The sequence below is a fragment of the Musca autumnalis genome, unplaced genomic scaffold (assembly GCF_047663935.1).
Source record: "Musca autumnalis isolate F117 unplaced genomic scaffold, ASM4766393v1 scaffold_2, whole genome shotgun sequence".
NCBI lineage: Eukaryota > Metazoa > Arthropoda > Insecta > Diptera > Muscidae > Musca > Musca autumnalis.
Window position 1 is genome coordinate 82,493,353 of NW_027411755.1, and position 25,004 is coordinate 82,518,356.

The window sequence follows — 25,004 nt, forward strand, 5'->3', positions numbered from 1 at the left end:
TTAAATTGTGCTTGCGAAATATTCTGCTGCTAATAAATTAACCTTTTCTCCCGGAGAAACTTAACACAAAGCTGAGTAAAGTGTCAACAAGCAATTTTAAGCGATTTTATAACAGTGTTTGCATGTGCTCTCAGTTTGTGTGTATGCATGTGTGTCATTTAAAGCATAGCACATATTCACAATGATAAAACAGGAGCATTATTCATTGTTCACAATGCGACACAAGGAAGAACTTGAGAGTATGTGGATGAGTGTGCATGAGTAGAAGTAGGTGAAGTACTATGTGAATGTGCGTATCATTTTTTCTTCGCTGCTACTTTTGAATTTGGTAACAAAAGACTTTGCTCATTGCACAGAAAGCTTGGTATATTTTTTCGGTTTCATTTTGTTTTCTTTTTCATTCGTTTATTAAATTCTGTGCACACAATCATAGGAAATTTGATAAATTAAATTTCGAGGGACTTGTCTCATATCTTCTGGTTTTGTCGTTTGCTACAACTGCCTCTCTACTGTTTTTTCTCTCGTGCCATTTTATAGAGTTTTTTTTTTCATAGAAATACGTACACATACCTAGAGTTCGTATGTATGTGTGAGTGTATATTCAGCTATTGTTTCCATTGTATTAAAGTAGAATGACAAAAGAAAAATGTATAAACTATTGTTAGTTTTACTTAGCAGTATTTTCACACACCCCTGCTCCTAACGTAAATCAAAAGCATCTATACAGAATGGTGTGCTGAAGTAAAAGAAAGGAAGAAAAAAGTAGAAGTGTACAAGTATTTTAAATGGCTTCCAAGATAAAATACTTGCAGTACAGCAATGAATATTATATACTTGACTGCATATAAAGATGGGGTAGCATAGTTGTGTTTGAGTCTGTTTGCAGCAAAATTTCTAGCTTTATGTAGGTAGCCACTAAAGTCACCGCATTGTGGGTGAAGTACTTCTTCGAAAATCCATCCTATCGGCTCACCCCTCTTCTTATAAGACAAACAATGTTTGGAGAGAAAAAACATTACAAAATAACTAAGTAAATATCTAACTTTTCTTCAATGCATTTTTAAAGAATCTCACTAAATGACAATGGTATTAAACTATTTTTTTTTTGTGATAAAATGTCTGAGATTAATACATTAGTATTAAATTGTTCATTACTCTCGAATGATTTGTGGAAAAGGAGATGAATAGGTCTATAGGTAAAATATGTATATTTTGACAATAAAATAAATTAAACAATTTAGCAACATTTTATAGACACATATTAATATGTTAAAGAACTGCGAAAATTTCGACTCGACTTAAATAATGAACAACGCTCTTTGAGCGCTTGTATTACCAAAATATATTATGTATGAAACTTGTATAAATAAATTAAGGTTCAGATTCACTTTGGCAGTTTTGTTGTGATGTGTGTTTACTTCTTATTTTTAAAGTAAGACCAGCTCAATTACAGATTTGTTGTTTCAAATTTTAAAAACAACAAGTTTTTAAAGTGTGTGTAGTTAAATTGATTTACTTTAGGGATTCTCTCTCTGACTTTGTCGTTAGTGTCTAAACCCTATTTATGGCAACACAATTGTGTAGAATTAACTTGTTTTTGTGAATTAAGGTCAATAACGCAACTACAAAACCAATGACCGGAAAATCATATTGTGAGGTCCTTGAAGAAGAATCCTGCAACCAATACCAGAATCCGCTTGGTTCGGTACCAAGCCTATCCCCAGGCGGGTACTAACCCCATCAAATGATGAATAATTATGTAGGCACTTGTTTCTATTGATGTACTTCTATTATTGAGTGATAAAGTGTAGATATTTGTCCAATTTTTATAATTTTAAAAGAATAGTTAATAATGGTGCTATTATTTTTTTCGCCAAATTTTTGGAGTTTTTGTGAAAACTAGTTTAAATTTTAAAAGAGTTTCGATTCAAGCTATGATTTTTGTTATTTTTAAATTCTTTATGGTCGTTTAGTTATAAATACGAATGAAACGGTCAGTGACATTTGCACATGTAAATAAGAATGCCTGCATTGCCCGTCGGAAGAAATGGTTGGATGGAAGGTAAATTGTATAAAATATTTCGGCTGATCGTTCCATGTTGCAGATGTTTTGCACACATTCGGGGGCAGTCGTCTGTTGAGTTAAGTGTGGTTGGGAGGAAGAAAAGGTGCGCAACTTTGGTTGGTTTAAGCCTTAGTAAGCTGAACAATAGGCATTAACTCGTTGTTGTGACTGGACCAGGCGCAGGGCCAAGTGAGAGATGTAGCAATACACTCTATTCTTCGGGCTGCGTTGACCGCAGGGCCAAGTGAGAGCTGTAGTTATACACTCTATTCTTCGGACTGCGTTGACGCCGACTGACCGCAGGGCCAAGTGAGAGCTGTAGTAATGCACTCTATTCTTCGGGCTGCGTTGACGCCGACTGACCGCAGGGCCAAGTGAGAGCTGTAGCAATACACTATATCCTTCGGGCTGCGTTGAAGCCGGCTGACGGCACGTTGCCCGTGTCAGAACAGCGTCACCACGTTTTATCGTTGTAAGCATCGGGAAGCTGTTGTGTCAAAACTGCCGTCATCATCGTGCAGTTGTTGTGCCAAATCTGCCGCCATCATAGGGCAGTTGTTGTGTCAAAGCTACCACCATAACTGGTCGTCGTCATCGGGATGTTGCTGGCGATCCGTCTGAAGCGCACCATAACTCTCGAACGGAATAACCGTTTGGGTCCATATTTTTACATCCTAATATTTTCACTAAAATGAGTTTAATTTCGAAGATGGACCCTAGCAGTCCACTGCTTCAGGTACCTCCCACACACAAATTAAAAATATACCGGAAATGGAGGCTATACCAAAACATAGACCTATGACGACGATATTTGGTGGAGAAGTTTCCTGACCACTGATAACCTCAAATGTCAAATTAGCTAGTTCGGTTAACAATTGTAGCTAAAATTCTCAAAATACCGAAAATTGGGAGGTAGCGTTATATGGGGACTACATCAAAACATTGAGAACCACAAGTATCAAATTAAAGCAATATCGGTTAAAATTGTAGCTTAAATCTTCAAAATACCGAAAATAAAATAACCATACTTTGGTGGAGGGTATAAAAGTACGTTCTGCCAAAGTTGATAAAGCTCAACTTTAGATTTTGTACTTATGTAAGATATTATGATACATTCGACTCAAATGTTAAGTAACACTTACAGCCTGTTTCACAATGTCGCATTTTAGTTCACGAAATATTATTTCTTTTGTTTTTGTTTTAAACGCAGAATCTGATTTAATAGTGATAAAACAAATTTCTATTCCAAAAGACGGTTTTGTTACGCCTTATAGAAACTTTTCAGGCTTCATATAGCCTGTACATCCAGATCGATCTGTGTTATAGAAATATTTTTGGCGTACCGTTGTTTTATCCTGCTGAGTCTGATGAGCTTTTATAGTACTGTGAGGTCCATCTTTCTAATGATGGATACAAAAAAAAAAAAAAAAAAACAAAAAATAAAACAAAAATTAAATGCAACAGAAATAATAAGCAAACCGATAAAAAAAGCTAGAAGGTAAATAATTGATCAGTTATATCGAAATATGTGTTCATAAATATAAACAACATTTTCAATTTTCCATTAAATTGTATTCCGCATGGAAGAAGTGGACGCTGTCGCATACTTTCCTAAGTAGCAGTTTCATTTCTGTTTTTGAAAGATTATTTATCTAATTTACACTGTCCGAGTATTTACTACGTGTCAGTCAACTGCCTTCATTCATTCGTTTGTCTAGGATTTTTATTATTTATTTTATGATGTGAAATTAAATTAATAGCCAACGTTAAAAGAATTTCACCGCAACGAATGAATAAAAAAGCAAACTGCACGCTTACCCGAACTCTCTTTTATTCATTTATGTCTACTTTAACCATTAACGCAATGATGACTATTCTAGGGCCATGAACATGTACAATATACAATGACAACGATATAAATACAAACACATTCACGCTTAATGGTAGGTGAGTGAGTATTACCTCCACTATATATAAAACAAAAATGTTGCGTTGCCGGCATATAAAAGTACCAAAAAGATCAACATTTTAAAATGAAACGTCCTTTTAAGCCATACATGGAGCCATCGAACAAAATCCTTGTCATAAACTTTAACTACCAACAAGCAAACGAATGGTTGAACAATTATTTTCAACTGATAAAAGTACACATGCAAATGTACATTAGGTTATGACGGCATATTTAAGTACTATTTTTAAATTACCCAAATTTGATATGTTTCAGTTTTCGACGCTTATTATAGTTTATCTTTAACCTTCATTCTGCTTAAAAACAAAGAAATTTCCCAAAATAACATAATAGACGTTTTTCTCGCATAAAATAATAAAACTGTGCAGCAAAAAACAAAATTTAGATTTTTTTCAAGAAAACTACCAATCTTTTATCATCTGAAAGGGAATCTTGAGCTGCTTTTCACATTTTTTAATCGTGCATAGTTTTGTGACAAATGGTCGTGTATGAAGGCCCTTGTTTTGCGGTGCTCACTCTAGCTCGAAAACAATCACCATACATTTTTGTGCTTATAGAGTACTAAACAATCATTTCATTAAACGAAAAGAAAAATAATATTTTGTATGTTTTATGCTTGTATTAAATATCTCTAAATATTAAGCTTATAGCCTAAATATTCGCTTCAGATTTATTCAAAAAGATAAATAATTAGTAAAATCGAAAGATATTTTTGAACCACTTTGAGATTATTTTTTATTTTTTTATTTTTTTTTTTATTAAATATCGCAATGCCAAGACTCGACCTCACAACTCTCTGTCGGGCACACAAACTTTGTTATTAGTACAATAAGTGGGTTTATTATAAAATTAAATAGGAAATAGCTCTTTACATTACGTTGTAATAGATTATTCGACTCATGGGTCTTCCTAGTAATAAATATCAAAACATTAATGCTATCAATGTAGTTCAGAAAAATTATAAATTTTGTTGCCAATATACATATATGTCACGTCAAACAAATGAACATCATCGTCACTACCAGTTAGTATGTATGCTAAAAGAATGATGACACAGTCAGAACAGAATAAATTCCATAAAAAATATCCTTCATACTGCTGTCACTTTCGGACTGGACATGAGTGATGCTGTGATGTTTATTGCATTCAATATATCGTTCCTTCAATCTTACTACTACCACTTGTTTTACGAATTCTTTTTAATGGATCTCATGTTGGCACTATTTGCGTAAATGAATTCGTTTTCCTTCTCATCTGGAACAGTTCCACATTTTTTCAAAAGCAAAAAAAAAAAAAAAATTGGGGTGGGGTCAATTTCAGGATAACGACTATCTTTTCAAAAATTTTATGTCAAAAAGGATTCCTCTTTATTAATTATTACAACAACCGATGTGAAAATGGCCACAGATATTTCATAAGAGTATAGCTGGGTGAATGAGTAAATGGCTGGCTACAATTAGAGAACGTGTGTGCGTATGTTTGCATTTATGATAAGTATGCTTTTTGCTGTTGTATCATGAAATTCTAGAAAATGTTCGTATTTTTATGAATATCAACGAATCTTTTAATTTTAACGATGCTTTTCATTTTAACAATTAAATTATGAGGAAGAGTATCATTGACGTTAACTTTTGGTAATTTTAATTACCCAGCAAACCAAATATCGGATGTCCGACACGTCTGAACAATTTCGGAAGCAACATCGTTCAGATTTTGTTCCGATTTCTAAACGATTTTTTGGAGGGGAAATAGTTCAGATTTACCGATTTCGTTCCGATGTCGGAGCAAATGTCGGAAAAAAATTTCCTTTCCGAATTTCCCAAGAATTTTCTTCAGATTTCGATACGAAATCGATCCGATGTCGCTCCGACATTTCATTCCGAAATTATGTCAACCACTTCATACAACTTTCGTTAAGATATCGTTACGATTTCGGATCCGACATCGGACGTACCGTCCGAATTTTGTTCCGATTTCGTTACGATGTCGGTACCATTGGTTTGCTGGGTAGTAATGGATACTTCTTCGTTTTATTACACACTAAAAATTGATTATATATGTATGTATATTACCTAGCAAACAGGAAATACATTTTGAGATTTTTTTTCATTTCATAGTATTTTTTCGCAAATATAAAATTTGAGAATAGTTTGTGCGGAACCCTTTTTAATACTTAAATCGAACGAACTTTATTTTTGGCATAAATATGCAAAAGTTCATTCATTCCTGCTACTGGAAATCATTTTTGAAAAAAAGGTCGAAAAGTCATAACCCTAATGTACATTTAAATATGTATGTACATCAGGGTTATGACTTATGAGGCAGAGTGTAAAAAAACTCATTATCATCGGCTTGTTGTATTTACAAATTTGCACGTCATTCGATATATCTATTGGAAAGTTTAACATTTTTAGCATAAACGTACTCAGTACGATTTGGCGTACGACCATGTGTTACGTTGTTTACACATTTTTCACAACTTTCGACGTGAATTATCAAGGCAAGAGTGATGATGCACCATCCTATAGCACTGTGAAAAACTAGTTTAATGAATTCAATCGTGGCCGATGCTCTCTTAAATACAAAGGTAGTGCGTCCAAAAACGGCCGTTCTGCCAGATAATGCAAGATCGCCATGTTATGTACGGTTTTTTTCCAATAGCTAACATTCGATATTGCATGAATACCTCGCCTCAAAAATGGTTTGACTTGTTGGATTCCGCGTCGACCGGTCCAACCCCTTTCGCGAAAATGCGATCGCAGAGCTTCAAAAGACGTTTATAAGATCGTGGCAGGTGACGAATCATGAATCTATGCGTATGAGCCTGAAGCATAATAGCAATCGCCAGAACACAACCACGGTTTGTAGGTGTTTCAAAAGCAGTGGGAAATGGGCTTAAAATATTGGTTTGAGCTCATTCAAAAGTGCATAAATTCTGCTGGAGAATACTTCGAAAGACAATAAATTGATTTTTGATGATAAATATTTGCTTTTTCATTACTAGGCCAGAAACTTGTGTAGTTGCCCTCGAGCCTATTGATGAAAAGTTGCAGGCCAAAACAGAGGACGGGAATTACTATTCACAACTATTTGTAAAACAAATCAAACAAATAGTGGACATAGAGTACGCCCAATGAAAATAGAGGACAGATAGAGTACGTTAAAAAAGAGAGCACGGACGCCTTAAATAGAATACTGTACTCTATAATAGAGTACGGTTGGTCACCGTAGCTATGTTACCATATAATCTCTACGTGACATCGTTTCGTATATAGATTAACGATTAAACGCTTTTGCAGCTTACTGTGGCTCTTCAAATGTTACCGCTACGAATTACCAACTCAAAAAAAATATATATCCCTTTAAAATTTCCCACAAGCTAGATTTGGATTTTGTTCCCAGAAAACTTATTTCTGCAAATTCAGGGTTCAAAGGGTTAAATAATCATATACATATGTAAATGAATGATTGTCTACAAGCAAAAGTAATTGCTAGGATAAAAACATAAGTCAAATAATTGCGACCGTAATTGACAGAAATTGACAAATTATTATTTAAACAATTAAAAACAGCCTATCGTTTATGAAATTACTAAGCTTTTCCGTCACGTTAAGGTTTATTACTAGGAAGAGTGGAATATGCTAACTCGAAAGAGACATCGATGTTTTCTAACCATTCAAAGTCCTAAATACTATGTTACAGTCATTCCATTTGGACTTTTATATGACTTTTATTTGTTTTATGACTTTTTTATGTTTTTTCTCAAAAATAATTTCTGTTGCAAGAATGAATGAACTTTTACCTATTAATGACTAAAATATGGTTTATTCTACTTACGCATTAAACAACGTCACGTACAAACAAACCACTTTGAAAAAAAACATGCTTTTTTTAATAAAAATAATCTTGCACTTATGAATGACATTTTGCCTATTATTGGCTATAATAGATTTTATTCCATTAAAATACTGAAACAGGTCCCGCACAAACCACTTTACGAGTATGTAATGATATGATGATAAATTTAGTGAGAAACAAAAGGTTATACCATTTTGGTTAAGTCGTGTGACTTATTTTCAGTTATAAATCTGCTTATAACGACTTCAAACTTTGTCAAAAATCTCATATAAAAAAGTTTTCAAATGGCTTTGTTGGTGAGTTTTATCGAATCAAATTATAATTAAAATTTTATCTAGTCTTAGGTGAAAACTCTTCAAAATGTATGCAAAAAAGTCATAACCCTAGTGTACAACCTTTAAAATACGTAAAATCGGGAGGTACATTCATATGGGATACATTTTCTGACCTCTTGGAACCTTAAATGTCAAATTACTGCTATTTTTGTATAAACAATTTATCTAAAATCCTTCAAATAGAAAAAATCCTCCGAAAATGCCGAAAATCTGGGGAACTATACAGACAATTCTTTAAAGACATGCTCAGCTACATCGGTAGGGTAATGTGGCTAAAAACTTAAAAAATAACGAAAATTGGGCGATATCATTGCTATACCGAAATGAAGACCTATACCGACAATTCTCTGTAGAAAAAGTTTGTATAATATAATAATATAATAATATAATAATAATTGTTCCACAAACATCCCTGAAGGGACAAGAGAGACTTCTCTCATATCAATGAGTGCACCCCGATTCATATTAGCTCAATGATATGGGATCTACTGTTTATCGCCGAGTCCGAACGGCGTGTCTTAAGACACCACTTTGTAGAAAAGTTTCACATGGCTGAAATACTCAGGAAATGTCGCCAAGATTACTGAGGGGTATTTTGCACCGCTGAAAAATGTTTTGATGTTGCCTGGCCGGGCGATCGAACCCACGACCTTCAGCGTGCAAGGCGGGCGTGCATACCATTGCACCACGGTGCCACCATAGCAAAAACTGAACACAAAAGGTGGATCTCTATCGACCAACGAAAACTTGTTAGTCATTTCGGCTACATAATATGGCTAAGACCTTAAAGATTCTCAAAATCGGGAAGTACCGTTCTATTGGTGGTTATATTAAAACTTGGAAAGTTTTGTAGCCCTCAACGAAGACGAAATACCAAAATCCGGTCATGTCGCTGGTATTATAAAAATAAAATCTTTAAAATACTGAACCAGAAATGTCAAATTGCAGTCAATTTAGGCCGAAAATGTAGATAAAAACTTGAAAATATATGAAGTCGGGTGGTACCATTTTATGGGGGCTATACCTAAACGAGGAATACGTCTATTTAATATTTTTAGTGGAGGAATTTTTTGACAACTATTGACCCTAAATGCCAAACAACAGCTAATAACGACGAAAATGTAGATAACAGCTTTAAAACACCTGAAATTGTGTGGTATCGTTGTATACGGGCTATATCTAAACGTGGACCTATAAAGAAAGGTTGTTGTGAAAATGTTTTCTTACCTCTGGAAACACAAAATCCCACTTTGCAACTAATTCGGTGATCAAATGGGACTAACAACTTAAAAATTCCTTAAAGTGATGCGTCACGTTATACGGCTATAAAAGAAAGTGGACCCATATACACATTTTTAGGTAGGAATGTTTCTTTAAACTCTGGAAACACGAAAATCGGATGACAAACGGGATAAATACCTTCAAAATTCCTTAAAACTTCGATGCGCTACTTTATATAGGGGCTATACCAAAACATGAACGTATGTATATAGCCCTTTTTCAGTACCAAGATTACTTGCACCCATGATTGAACATCATCTCTGACATCGAACATTTTGGTGGGTGCTAATATGTTTCACTGATTTCAGTGCTGTTTCTCTTTCATTTCATTTCACTCGTATAACATATCAAATATTTTTATCTTAAACAGCAGCCTCGTCACTAGAACTATTTAATGTGGAAGAATAATGCGATGATGATAAAACTGCGTAAAACTAATGAAGAAAATGAACGAAGCAGTAAATGTAATGCGAGAATGTCTCATTTTTGCCGACCACAAGGAAAGGTTGAAAAAAGAAGATTTGTGTGTATGTACAGGTGATGTCTGTGAACAGTTTGGTAAAAGTTAAATCCTTATGAATGCCTGCACTATATTTACCAGTTGTATGTATATTAAGGTGGTTTTAACCCAAAGTGAAAAATTGATGTCGGGTTTTTAGACGGCATCCCCCTAAAGTGTTTAGTGTTGTTAGATTATAAGATTGCCAATTGGAATATGTTAACACGTGCCATTTGGGCCTCGGAGTTTCCATAGTTATTTCTATGGGGCCAAAGTCGAATTTTCACGAAATCGCTCTACAGACCAAAATTATTCTCCAATCGATGAAAAAGTTTTACCAGTTCTTTGTTGTGGCTAAAAAACAAAAATTGTGAAAATCGGCTCGGATTTTAATATTAGCTATATAGAGGGTCCATGAAAATTTTGAGTGCCTAACATATTCCGAATGAGCTCAAATTTAGCAAATCTTAAAATCTAACAAAACTGAATACTTTAAGGTGCTGCGGTCTAAAAAAAGCCGACATCGATTTTTTGAAACCATCCTAATGTATACACATCGTTTTTTTTACTTTATTATATTCATCATTGAACTGAATCCCTGGGGTGAATGTTGTGTTGAGTCTTAATTGAAATAAATGCGTAATGGTCTTCTTTCACATTTTCCCTGTATATAGACTACAGTAGCTACGCAGTAAACTACCAACCATGAACGTAAATTCCTTAATAATTTGCCAGACTTACTGTATTATATCGTTTTCCGTCGACAGAGTGAGAGGAAAAAGAAAAACAAACGTGCGACCAATGTCACGATGGCGTAGTTGTTATAAGGCCTGTGTAAGAAAATTGAAAAGGTCAGCACGTTATGAAAATCTGGCAGCTTTTTTAGTTTTTTTTTACATTAATTTTACCTTTCATTATGGTGGTGATGCTGCTGTTTCCAACTTTATGGCTTTGTGTATGGCTCTTGGGGGAAATCAATGGTTAAAGTGGCTACTTCAATTTGGAGAATTTTTGGATATGAGGACTTGAGATACAGTTAAAGATTTTGTTTTTGAAAATGTATGTACATTTGTTAAAAAAGCCATTGTATATCTAACAACTTCTGTAATCTACGTACATACATACATATGTTGTTATGTAAAAATGAATACATTTTTTTACAATTGTGAAGTGCATCGGAAATACCTGGTAAACCGAATAAAATTCAAACTACTTGTGTCTTCTGAATCAATTAAACCAAATATTTTTTTTTTAATTAATATTATAGACATTAATTCATCTTTCCACATATATGTATATGTATGCATGTACTATTTACGTGAAATAGTAAAGCCAATTGGTATTATGTAGTATTGGTCAACAGCAGGCTTTCTCATTGAATTGGGTATGCGCTAGAATACTACGGAAAATAAAAGTGAAAATTAATTCCCACAGCCATTGATTCTATCTAATGCCCTTAACGATTTATGATAATTGAAAATAAGACATATGAAACGAATTAGATTACCAAAGAACCAATTCGAATATGTCAGATTATATTCCGATGAGACCAAAAGGGTGGTTTTACTACCATTTTATCTTTTAACATAAATTTCTTTTAGCAAAAAAAAAAAAAAAAAAAACAATTGGCAATTTCCTAGCTGGTTGGCCTTTAGTGAATAAAAGTTATGGTCTGCTGGTCTTCTTAGTATATGTGTGTATGATGTTTGTAAAGCATGAGTACCAGTTGTAACTTTAGCGTCAATGTGGTTTCATGATCAATGGTCCCAAAGGCAAGACAGACACCGGATACAAACATATGTAGTTATACATGAAATCACATACATACATACAAAATGCGCATCCATGTATATACTTACATATATACAACCCATAAAACGAAGATGAAAAAATCCTAACTTATAACACCATAAAGTATTTCGAGAGGAGTTGACGGCAAGAGAAGTGGTTACATTAAATGATTGTACACCGATTATGGTCCCCGGGTGCATGGCTGTCTGATACGCCCTTGGGCAGAAAATTTATCAAATGAAAAGCATAATGTGAACTTTGTATTGCATCTAAATACAAGTTAAAATATCGAAAAAAAAGTCTGGTTGTTGGTAGACGATAACATTAGGCTTTCCTTCAGTAAAACGTGTGGGATGTTAAATTGACATTATTTATAACAATTATTTTCTAAAAAGGGCGCTTATTGTGTAAAAATAATAAAACACATAATTGTTAAATTGTTTTGCTTCCTCATAATCTCTTTCGAAAAAATAAATGACTGTTATTACAGTATTTGAAATATAAAAGAGTTGGTCACAAGTGTCAAGAAAAAAGGGGTGCGTTTTTTCACAAGACATCTTACAGCAATAGCTGTGTAATTTGTAGCACCATAAAAGTTGTCAACATCATAAACACAACGTTCAGGAAAATCGTGATTATAACTGATGACGATTAATTGTGCTCCAAACGTTAAATGTTTTCCCTTCTTTCAGCACAAGGCAGTTATAAAAAACGTCAACTCCCCCTTTATGGACGTCACAATTTCATTAGAGGAAGAAAGACTAAAGATTTTGTTTCTGTATCTAATGTTAACAATTAAAACCCGATTTTTTTATTCACCAGGGACGGCATACTGTAGCGATGCAAAAAAAAAAAAATAATAAAAACATGTAAAATATACGTTAAGTGTGGCCGCAGAGAAATTTTCATTCCATTCACGGTAATGCAAAGTGAAATCACTGATAATATGACAGCAGCGTTAAAAATACATAAAATGGGGATAACCATGTCATGGCCATACATTGAAAATCTATGGTAGAAAACCTGCTCATTAAGAACCCGAAATGCCTAAACATAACCAATTATTGTTAATTTTCTCGTTTAGAGTTAATCTTGATGATCTGAAATTATTTGCAAGTGAAAAAGGAAAGCCAAGGACTCGAACCCACATAGTCACCAAATTACGTTACCTGGTTTCATTGGTGGTAAAGCAAATCTTCGGACGTATCGACTATGTAATGGCTTCTCTGTCCTAGAACTTATCGTTTTTCAAATGCAAATGTGTTTTTGTACATTAACGGATATTTGGCCACAGAAATGTATTTTCTTCACGACAAACGCTTTTTGCGCTGACTTTGAAGTTATGAGTTTTGGCTTTGAACGCTAACACGCCATGACAACATTTTTTGATATGTTTTTCAAGGACGTGGGTTCAAATCCCAGCCGGGCTCAGCCTGTTTTTTTATTTTTTGAAATTTTTGCCTTTTTAGGGCGAAGATCATTTTTAATGATTTTTGTTAATTTTCTCGTTTAGAGTTAAGCTTGATGATCTGAAATTATTTGCAAGTGAAAAAGGAAAGCCAAGGACTCGAACCCACATAGTCACCAAATTAAGTTACCTGGTTTCATTGGTGGTAAAGCAAATCTTCGGACGTATCGACTATGTAATGGCTTCTCTGTCCTAGAACTTATCGTTTTCCAAATGCAAATGTGTTTATTGTTGTAAATTTGAATAAAATCTCTAAAATACCTAAAGTCTGGACTTAGCGATTTTTTTAAAATGTGGGCCTATATTAACCCAACGACCCAAGTTTCTGATAGCTGATAACCTTTATCTGGAGTTGAAGGTAGATTCCAAGATAACGGCGATGAAAAATCCACTAAAAATTTTTAACTGAAAAATAAAACAAGCAAAAAGAGTCTGTCGGCTCTGCCTGTGGCATAATGAAAAGAAAGCATTACTGTTTCCTGCAAAAATTCGGATCCGTTAGTTATAATGTAACCCATTACAAAGTAATGTAATCAGTAATTTTAAAAATCAAAACAACTTACTTTACTCCTTAGTAAGTAATGAGTACGTTGGTAGGTAGCGCGTGTGTCCTAGGGCTCGTGTTCAACGTTCACCGTCGGCACGCAAGTTTTTTGTTAACAAAATAAAGAACAGTTTGTGGTGCACATGTAAACGTTACAACAATCCTTAATGTTCATACCCGTAGCACAGTGTGTAGTTTGTTCGGCTATTAATCAGAAGTTCTCATGATCAAATCCAGTAGAGAGCAAAATAAAATAAAATAAAAAAGAACAAGTAAAAAGTCAAGTCCAAAATTCTATACCCTCTACCATTAAGTATTCTTAATTAAAATGGAAAAAGCAGTTTCACTTCCTGTCCACTATTTTAGGTGTAAAATTTTTTCGATCATGCATACACCAAATACTGAATTATAATAAATATGTTCAACCAGATTTTACCTTTATATGGACCTGTAGCAATGTGTGGACCTATCTTGACCATTTTTGGTGGAAAAGTTTTGCAACTGGGGGGAAATTCAAATGTCAAATGTTCGATTAAAATTTTAGCTAAAACCCTAAAAAATACCGAAAAGCGTGAGGTACCGTTATATGGAGTCTATACCAAAGAAGTTTCGTGACCACTGACAACCTCAAACGTCAAATTACAGCTAGTTCGATTAAAAATTGTAGCTAAATCCTAAAAATACCGAAAATCGGGAGGTACAGTTAAATGGAGGCTATCCCAATACATGGGCCAAAGTTGACGATTTTGTGTGAAGAAGTTTCGTGACCACTGAGAACCTCAAATGTCACATTACAGTTAGTTGGATTAAAAATTTTAGCTAATATCCATAAAATACCGATAATCTGGAGTCGATTGAGCCATGTCCATCCGCCTGGCTCGCTGAAGCGCACCATAACTCTCGAACGGAATAACCGATTGGGTCCATGTTTTTTACATCCTAATATTTTCACCAAACTTTGTTTAATTTCGAAGATGGACCATAGCAGTCCACTCCTTCAGGTACCTCCCACACACAAATTAAAAATATACCGAAAATCGGGAGGTACCGTTATATGGAGTCTATACCAAAGAAGTTTCGTGACCACTGACAACCTCAAACGTCAAAATACAGCTAGTTCGATTAAATATTGTAGCTAAATCCTAAAAATACCGAAAGTTGACGATTTTGTGTGAAGAAGTTTCGTGACCACTGAAAACCTAATATGTCAAATTTCAGTTAGTTCGGTTAAACATTTTAGCTAAAATTCTCAAAATACCGAAAATCGGAAGGTAGCGATACCAAAACATGGACCTATGTTGACGATTTTCTGTGAACAAGTTTCGTGACCACTGAGAACCTCAAATGTCATATTACAGCTAGTTCGGTTAAAAGTTGTAGCAAAAATTCTAAAAATACCGAAAATCGGGAGGTGCCGTTATATGGGGGCTATACCAAAACATGGATCTATGTTGACGTTTTTCTGTGAAAAAGTTTCGTGGCTACTGAGAACCTCAAATGTCAAATTATAGCTAGTTCCGTTAAAAATTGTAGCCAAAATTCTCAAAATACCGAAAATCGGAAGGTACGGTTGTATGGGGCTATACCAAAACATGGACCTATGTTGACGATTTTTAGTGTCAAATTACAGCCAGTTCGGTTAAAAATTTTAGCTAACATCCATATATATATATAATTGTTCCACAAATATCCCAGATGGGACAAGGGAGACTTCTCTCATATCAATGAGTGCACGCCGATTCATATTGGCTCAATGATATGGGACCTACTTTTTATTGCCGAGTCCGAACGGCGTGTCTTACGACACCACTTGTAGAAAAGTTTTTCATGGCTTAAATACTCAGGAAATGTCGCCAGCATTACTGAGGGGAATTTTGCCAACGTTGAAAATTTGATGTTGCTTGTCCTGGGATTCGAACCGCAGACCTTCTGAGTGCAAGGCGGACGTGCTAACCATTGCACCACGGTGGCCCCAACAGCTAACATCCATAAAATACCGAAAATCTGTAGTCGATTGAACCATGTCCATCCGCCTGGCTCGCTGAAGCGCGCCTCAACTCTCGAACGGAATAACCGATTGGGTCCACACTTTTTACATCCCAATATTTTCACCAAACTCAGTTTAATTTCGAAGATGGACCATATCATAAAAATATACCGAAAATCTGGAGGTACCGTTCTATGGGGGCTATGCCAAAATATAGACCTATATTAACGGTTTTTGGTGGATAGCTTTCGTGTCCACTGAGAACCTCAAATGTCCAATTACAGCTACTTCGGTTAAAAATTGTCGCTAAAATCCTAAAAATAATGAAAATAGGGAGGTACCGTTGTATGTGAGCTATGTCCATAATTTTTGAAATATAAGTTTTTTGGCCACCTAAATGTGAAATTATAGCTAATTCGGTCTGAAAATGTAACTAAAATCGACAAATTACCTGAAGTCGGGCGGTACCGTTATATGGGTCTATACCAAAACGTGGACCGATATAGCCCATCATCGAACTTGACCTGCCTGCAAACAAAAGACGCATCTTCCCAAAATTTCAGTTTTGTGGATGCTAGAGTGATTACAACAGCCAAACAGACGGACACTCATGACTAAGTCGACTGCAAATTATCTTAAATGGATTTCTTCCAAAAATACATGGAGTCTAAATCCGCTGTGTTCACGCTTGATACGGGGTGCTGAAGTTTTTCGGCAATTTACACACATACCGCACGAATGATAAGAACGAGCGTAACAAAGAGAACAAATCTTTTGATTTTAAAATATGTTACTAACATTTTCATCACATCATTAGCTAAGCGGTGAGATACAAACTCTAAACAAAAATTAGAAATCAACCTATTAGTCATTAAATTTTAGGATAGTTTTTGCTCAGCCAAATTTGTTAGCAGAAAACTCCGGATGAGAATGTTACATTTTTTAAGTCTATATACATAAACCAAAGCTATTTTCAAAACAATCGGGAACAATCCTTGTGTGAAATCATTAATATTTTGTAAAAACCACTTTTATTATTAGTATAGAACACATGAAATTCTTTACCAAAGGGCAAAGTAGAGAAGATTGCGTTTTCGAATTTCGCCACAGATTTCATCAGCTCCTTTGTTTTTTGTTTCCCAAAAAAAAAATTTAATACATTAGAGCAAATTGTTTGCTAGGATAAAGGTAGAGTTTCTTTACAACTTTTGTGGGTACAAGAACGTGTAAAAATCGTGAAAATTACAAACCTTGAAGGTTCCTAATCACAACATAAACTCACAACTAATCTCAATAAAAGCTTATATTTCTGTCAAATACTCTTTTCACCATACAAACGACATTTTAGACATTCTAAATAGGCAATGTAAAAATATAAAACGTTTTGAAGAACCATCTCTGTTGGTAACACAAAGTGTTTAGTAAAATTGTTTTTTCATAATTTCATTTTTACCTTGGCATAAAACTGTCTCCATTTAACCCATTCTATTATCATTTTTGCGACAAAGTTTTCTTTACAGTTGAATGAAAAAATCCGTTGTATTGTGTTGACATTGTCATTGTTTAGTAGATATTGTCGACTGATGCTATAACCACTACGGATGAAAGCAAAAAAATGTGTAACATAATGAAAGTTTACAACAAAAAGAAAAATGCCTAATTAGCCATGCTTTTGTTACAAATGTTACCTGTTATACAATTTGAGGTCCTGGCAGTTTTTACTCCTCCTCATGTTCCGGGATTTTTTCTTCTTTTTTTCGAATACTTTTTTCCTCTGAAGTTTCAACTTTTTTACACTTCCCTGCATCGTGTATAAAACATCACTTTATTTTAATTGTGTTTTCTTTTCTTGTGTTTATTTCCATTCTCGACTCTGTTATACTTATATTTCCCCCAAATTTCTTTTGTTTGCAGGTCCTGAAGATGTTTTACAATTCCAAGGAAATGAAAGTGTCGTGGATCATTTCAAACTGGTTACCAGAGATGGAGATTTTCTGCTGATAGGAGCCAGGTAAGTCTATATTGCTTGTCTTACATCATTCTCCATATTTTTGCCGGTTCTTCTTCTATGAATTCATAACATTTCTCATTTTTCCGCTTCCCTGTTAGCCAAGTAAACACAGGAAATCATGTTAAAAGCTTGTCATCAAACATTTCATACTTGTTCTTCGTTTCGTTTTGTGTTCGTTTTTTTTCTTCTTTTGTATCACGATTACTTTTCACACAAAACCCTCAACTCATTTCCGTTTCCCTAATATTGCTCCTAGCAGTACTGACCCCAAAATGTATACATTTGTTATGCAATTTCATTGTTACCATAACATTGAAGTACCTAAAAGTATGCTTTTTTGCTTTTTCACTTTTTGAAAGAACAAAATACATGAACAATTGAATTGAAATATAGCCATAGACTAACAGTGCGTCAAGTAAATATTTTCGAATTAATGGTATCAAATATGTCAAGCTTTTGGCAAGTTTTTATAGTTTGAAATGACTAATTAAAAGTAATAAATCAACTCCAAGAGAGTGTTCTCATGGGGCAATGTGGCATATATTTAATAAATTTGTAAACGATCTCGTCTTTGTCTGATATAAGAGGTAGAGTATACGAGTGGAACTAAAAAAGTTTCTGGCCTAACAATGAAAACGCGAATTTTTAACATCAAAAATAGTTTTATTGTTTTCTTAAGTAGTCTCCATCATGATTTATACCCTTTTTCATGTGCTCAAACCAATTTTCGATGCACTTTTTGCACTCCGATTAAGACACATCCAAAATATGGTTTTTGATCGCTTTTACAGCATCTTATCCCGATTGCTACTATTTTAGGGCTCACACGCATAGTTCCATGATTCGCCACCTGGATCCATCTTATAAAAGTCTTTTGAAGCACCGTGATCGTATTTTTTGCGACATCAACACGGGATCCAGCGAGAAACACCACATTTTTGCCGCCTAGTGGTCATGCAATATCAAATGTTAGTTGATGGAATATATGCCCAATATTGCCTCTATATTACGGTATTGAACATGGCAATCTTCCATTATTCGCTCACGCACGGCTTAATATTTACTTGGCATAACGGCCGTTTTTGGACTACTCTCACAACCTAAGTTTTTAGCGGGTGTCGACCACGATTGAATTCATTAAACCAGTTATTAATAGTTTTATAGAATTGTCCTTTAGCGACATACACAGATTTAATTTGATCGATGCACTTCTGCCGTGATTATCCACGTCGAAAATTGTGAAAAATGGTCGGACGAAAATGTTCACAATAAATTCCATTTTGTTTTTGAAAATTATTTTTCAAGTCACTGTAAACAACACAACATACGGCCGTATATCAAACTGACCTGAGTACGTTTAGGCTAAAAACTGTGGAATTTTCCCATTTGTCATTTTTTTTTTTTTGAAAATTTCACAGTTTTTAGCCTAACCGTACTCACGGCGTGTTGCCTAGGCCAGAAACATTTCTAGTTCCCCTCGCACCTTTAAAACTTCAAGTACTTGAAAGAGGCGAATCTCCACTGTTACGAGTTTTCGATAGTTAGAAGTGGAAAATGATAATATATATCTATCTGCTTCTCTTGAGACTACTTCTATGAAGAGAAGTCTTATGTCCCTGCAATAAGATTGCCTTCCTTGTCTTTAAAGGCCTCCACCATATTTGTTCCCTTTATTATACCCTACACCACTATGTGGGGAGGGTATTATAAGTTGGTTTTGCCCAAAAAGTTTGTAACGCATTGAAATAATGGTCGTAGACCCATACTTATAAACACCAAAATGAATGTCTCGACGAGCTGAGTCGATCTGGCTATGTGTGTCCGTCCGTCAGTCCGTCCGTCCGTCCGTCTGTCCATCTAAACCTTGTAATCACGCTACAGGTCGCAATTTTGATTGGATCGTCACGAAATTTTGGGTGTTGGTGAGGGTCCCGGAGGGGAAGAAGCCTATTGATTTTGGTGATGGTCGGATAAAATTCAGGGGTCGGAATGGGCAAAAAACTTATGTGGATAAAAAGACAACGTTTTTTTCCAAAGCGAATATCTCAGCTTCTATATGGGGTATACCAAAAGCAAGACCTGACAATAAAAGTAGAAAATATAACCTTTCTAATGATGTAAAGTAAGTTCTCGTAGGTGATCAAACAACGAAGATATTACAATAGTCACAAATAAAACCCAAATTTTCATTTTTGCGATTTTAATTATAATGACGAATATCACAGCTTTGGTCGGGGACTTTCTTTCCAAAAGCAAAGCCTGACTATGAAAGTAGAAGATCCCATCTTTACAATGATGCAACCAAGTCGACGTAGGTGACCAACTAACGGAGATTTCGCAATAGTCGGTAATACATCCCATTTTTCCATTTATTTGGAAATCACGCTACAGGTCGCAATTTTGATCGGATCGTCACGAAATTTTGGGTGTTAGTTTGTTAGTTTGGTGAGGGGTCGGAATGGGCAAAAAACTTATGTGGATAAAAAGACAACGTTTTTTCCAAAGCGAATATCTCTATATGGGGTATACCAAAAGCAAAACTTGGCAATGAAAGTATAAAATATCACCTTTGAAACGATGTAACGTAGGTTGTCGCAGGTGGTCACACAACGATGATATCGCAATAGTCGCTAATAGAACCGAACTTTTCATTTTTGCGATTTTAATAATAATGACGGATATGACACCTTTGGTTGGGGACCTTCTAAAAGCAAAGCCTGACTAAGAAAGTAGAAAATCCCATCTTTAAAATTATGCGAATAAGGTTGGCGTAGGTGGTCAAATAATAGAGGTATCGCAATAGTCGGTAATGCATCCCTTTTTCCCACTTTTTCTGCAATCGCACTACAGGTCGGAATTTTGATCGGATCATCACGAAATTTTCTCACAGAGATAGAAGCCTATTGATGTTGGTGATGTCGAGAGTAGTCAAATATAAAACTAAATATTAATTATTTTGGTTCAGTTCGCCTAAAAGAAAGGTTGGGGTAGTGGTGTATGGTATCACATACAGTGGCTCCAAGCGAAAGTCGTACACCTAATGAAATTTTTTTAATTGACTTATATCTCCGGCACAAAATGTGATATGAAGAAAGTATTTACGCAGCCTTTTAGTGCATTTAGTCGACAATTTAGGAACATGATATAATAAAATAATCAACCCGTTTACATTGTTGAAAAATTAAACTAGCTAAAATACTAAGAATTTTAGCACCAAGCGAAAGTCGTACAGCAATTATAAAGACAAAGTATTTGTTAAAATAATTAATTCTAGTACATGTTCCTGTTTTTTGTTAAATCCTACGATCGATTTAGCGTAACATCTGCGCTTCTTTACAATTGACAGGGTCCATACTGGAAACTTGTATCAGGTTAAATGGGAAAGAAGCGTAAAATGAAATAAAAATTATTTTTATAAAACAACATGAGAAAATTATTTATTTAACTTTACAAAAACAATTTTTTTAGATTCAGCAGATATCGAAAATTAAAACAGCAAAGCTATTCAATACCTTGATGTCTACTAATAAGAAAAAAACCCATATGAAATATTTAAAATAACTAAAACATTAAAAAAATATTTTCTTTTGCAAAATGAGTTGATTTTTAGTGTCCCGACACTCTAATCGATTGAGAAAAATATTTGGAAGCTCATTTTTCCAATGTGCACTCAAATTTTTGCAACATAAATACCTTGTCAATTGGTGATAAAAAAAAGTCGTAAAAAAGCTATACATAAATTTATCCAAGAGCGATGTTTAGAATATCAAAACAATAGCGATGAATGCATAAATTTTCTTAAAAGAGTGTAATTTTCATAGATCCAACAAGTTCTGTCCGAAACCTGACATTACATTGTGAAAAATCCCACAAATTGCTTCATGTCTAATACACGAATAATAGAACATAACGCATCAGTGTATTTGTGGGTGTGTGGGGCTTATTTTTCAGATTTGAATCTTTGTTTTATAATTTTTCTGAAGTCATTGGGAATCAAACTGTGAGATTTTATAATTAAAATGAGTTCTCACTACCTGCCGAATAATGTATTGGTCAATGTAAGCGTTGTTCTTTCTGCCAAAACTCTGACTTCAAACATAAAAGCTTATTATTTGCGACCACTGGTATTAAATAATTGTTTCAATAACATGGGTTGGCTGGACTGTAGTCCAAGCTTGAACAATAAATCGTCTATAGTGGTTCTATAAATGGAAAATGTCTCCAGACGACTAATACTTCAAGACATCTTTTTAGGAGAGATTTTCCAAACAAACAGCGACATATTTTAAACTTCAGCTGTTCAAAACTGGTCAAAAATATTCTAAATTGATTGCAGAATTCAACTGAAACCAGAAATATGCCGAAGGACGATTTATATTAATAAATATTTTGTCTTTATAATTGCTGTACGACTTTCGCTTGGTGCTAAAATTCTTAGTATTTCAGATATTTTAATTTTATAACAATGTAAACTGGTTGATTATTTTATTATATCGTGTTTCTAAATTGTCGACTAAATACACTATAAAGCTGCGTAAATACTTTCTTCATATCGCTTTTTGTATCGGAGATATAAGTCAATTAAAAAAATTTCATTAGGTGTACGACTTTCGCTTGGAGCCACTGTAGTCGGCCCCGTACCGACTATAGCCTTTTCTCACTTGTTTTTCTGTTATTATACAGTAGACGAATGCCACATGCATTTTTCTCTTCTGTAGCAACACGACCCTACTAGTTGTAAAATAGTTTGGCTTAGGTACCCAAGTAAGAACTTTGCAGCTGTTTACATGGAATGACCAATACTTTGTCATTATGCTGATAGATTCATTAAACAATTGGTTTTAGTTCCGGGGATCGTTAATATCTATTAATTGTTGAATATTGAGGTAATAAGCTTTGTATTTTTTTCATTTATTGATTCCACTTTAAGTTATAAGAATAAATGTTTTTTATTTTATTAAATGACGATTTTATTTTTGCGATTTCGGTTTTTAATGTTCTTCGCCATTTATTCTTCGGACGTCCATACTTTGCAATGATGTCTTACGAAGAGTGTGGCCAACTCAGCTCTACGTTCTTTTCATTAGTTGCTTGTCAATGGACAGTTCGTTTGTTTTCATACCGACATCTTTGTTTGGTATTGTATTAAACCAGAATACGCTCCAAATTATTCGTAAGAATTTATTTAGTTCTGTTTGGATTATTGAGTTTGAGGCACTACTTAAACAACTTTATTGTAATATAATCCATGGTACTTAGTAATGAGTAAAGTATGTAGGTTTGTCTTGTAAAGTTGTTAAGAAATAACCCATTATTTGTGACCCTACTGGTAATGCAGAAAGTAGCTCGTTTACGTCACTTTGTAATGGGTATGAGTTAATTTCCTTAACAATAAAATGGATATGATGTAGTCAAATGCTGCCTTGTTGGTCATTTGATATAAACGAAATCATTTGGCCTTAGACATATAAAATATGTTATATAATTTTATCTTTATATATAAAACTCAATTGTCGTTTGTTGGTAATTGAATCAGTTGAAAACGGCTAGAGCGATTTGGATAATTTTTTGTGGAAATGTTAGTCATAGTCCAGTTTAGGTTTTTATGCAAAGAAAAATTGGCCACGCCCACTTTTCCGCCCACTTTTATAAATATGTTATATCTACGGAACTAATCAATAGATTTTCCTGAAATTTTGCAGGGAACGTAGAGTGATGGCCCCCGGTTCAAAAAGGCTACATATTTGGTTGAATTTCGGATCGGGCGGGGTACCTCCCCTATGCCCTAATTTTGTAAAAATGCAATATTTGCAACAATTACAAATGTATCGCCTTGAAAATTAATTTCCGAGTCAATGGCGATTGTGTCTCCGACCTTACGTGCTTGTTTGGGGCATTAAGACTGGACAACGCCCACTTTTTTTAAATATGTTATATCTACGAAACTACTAAATCCATTTTCCTGAAACTTTCAGCGAATGTACAGGGTTGGTCCCCGATAAAAATAGGCTACATATTTTTTGACTTTCGGATCGGGCGGGTACCTCCCCTATGCCGTATTTTTGTAAAAATGCAATATATGCAACAAATACCAATGTATCGGTTTGGGAATTTATTTGCGAGTCAATGGCGATTGTGTCTCCAACCTTACGTACTTATTTTGTGACTTAAGATCCGACCACGCTCACTTTCTAATTAGGTTATATCTACAGGGGATTTTCAAGAAAATCGCGATTTGTCTAAACTTTTAAATCTTTATAAATAAACATCAAATATCGTTCGTTGGTAATGGCATCAATTGAGAACGGCTAGACCGATTTTCGACTTGGGTTTTTATGCAAAGAAAATTTGACCATGCCCACGTTTACGGCAACTTTTTCCAATTTTCTATTTTTATCATTTCTACAAAAACTACTGAACCGATTTTCCTGAAATTGCCAGGGAATGTACAGAGATGGTCCCCGCTTAAAATAGGCTACAACTTCAGTTGAATTTCGGGAAACTTCCCCTATACCCTACTTTTTAAAAATGTTATATTTACAATAATTACGAATGTATCTATTTGGAAGTTAACTTGCGAGACAATTGTGGTTGTGTCTCCGACCTTACCTACTTTTTTAGGAACCACAGACATGACCATACCCACTTTTTAGAATATGTTACATCTACAAAACTACTGAACCGATATTCGTGAAAATGTCAGGGAATGTACAGGTATATTTTCTTGAATTTTGAAGAGGGCATATTTAAAAAAAAACGCCTTACCTTTATGAATAAAAATAAAATGCTGTCATAACCCAACTTAGGTTTTTTGGAAAGAAAAGTTTACCACGCCCCCGAAAACCGGTTACATATTTTATTGAACTCCACAGGGGGCGGGGTACCTCCCCTATGCGATATTTAAAAAAAAACGTTATATTTGCAAAAATTATGTATGTATCGGAATAAAAATTTACGGATTAATCTACGATCTAGGTACTTCTTTGGGGCCTATAGGCCCGACCAAGCCTGTTTTTTTAGTATGTCATAACTCTAATACTACTGAAGGGTTTTCCATAAAATTTGCAGCAAAAGCTCAATGTTTGTCGTTGTTATGTCTGGTACCTTCCCCATGCCTTTCTGTTAACACGTTCGCGGACGCAAAAAAAAACTCAGAGGGGTGCAAAAAACGACACCCAATTTTTTTCGAAATTAAT

At 34.6% G+C, this 25,004-nt stretch overlaps 1 protein-coding gene across 1 annotated transcript in view; it reads left to right on the forward strand.

Annotated features, from left to right (window-relative positions):
- The window catches only part of Sema1a (semaphorin 1a), a 776,225-nt gene that overhangs the window by 477,760 nt on the left and 273,461 nt on the right, over positions 1 to 25,004 (forward strand). Inside the window, 1 exon segment of the mRNA XM_073968138.1 lies at positions 17,712 to 17,808. Coding sequence (XP_073824239.1) covers positions 17,712 to 17,808 — 97 coding nt within the window.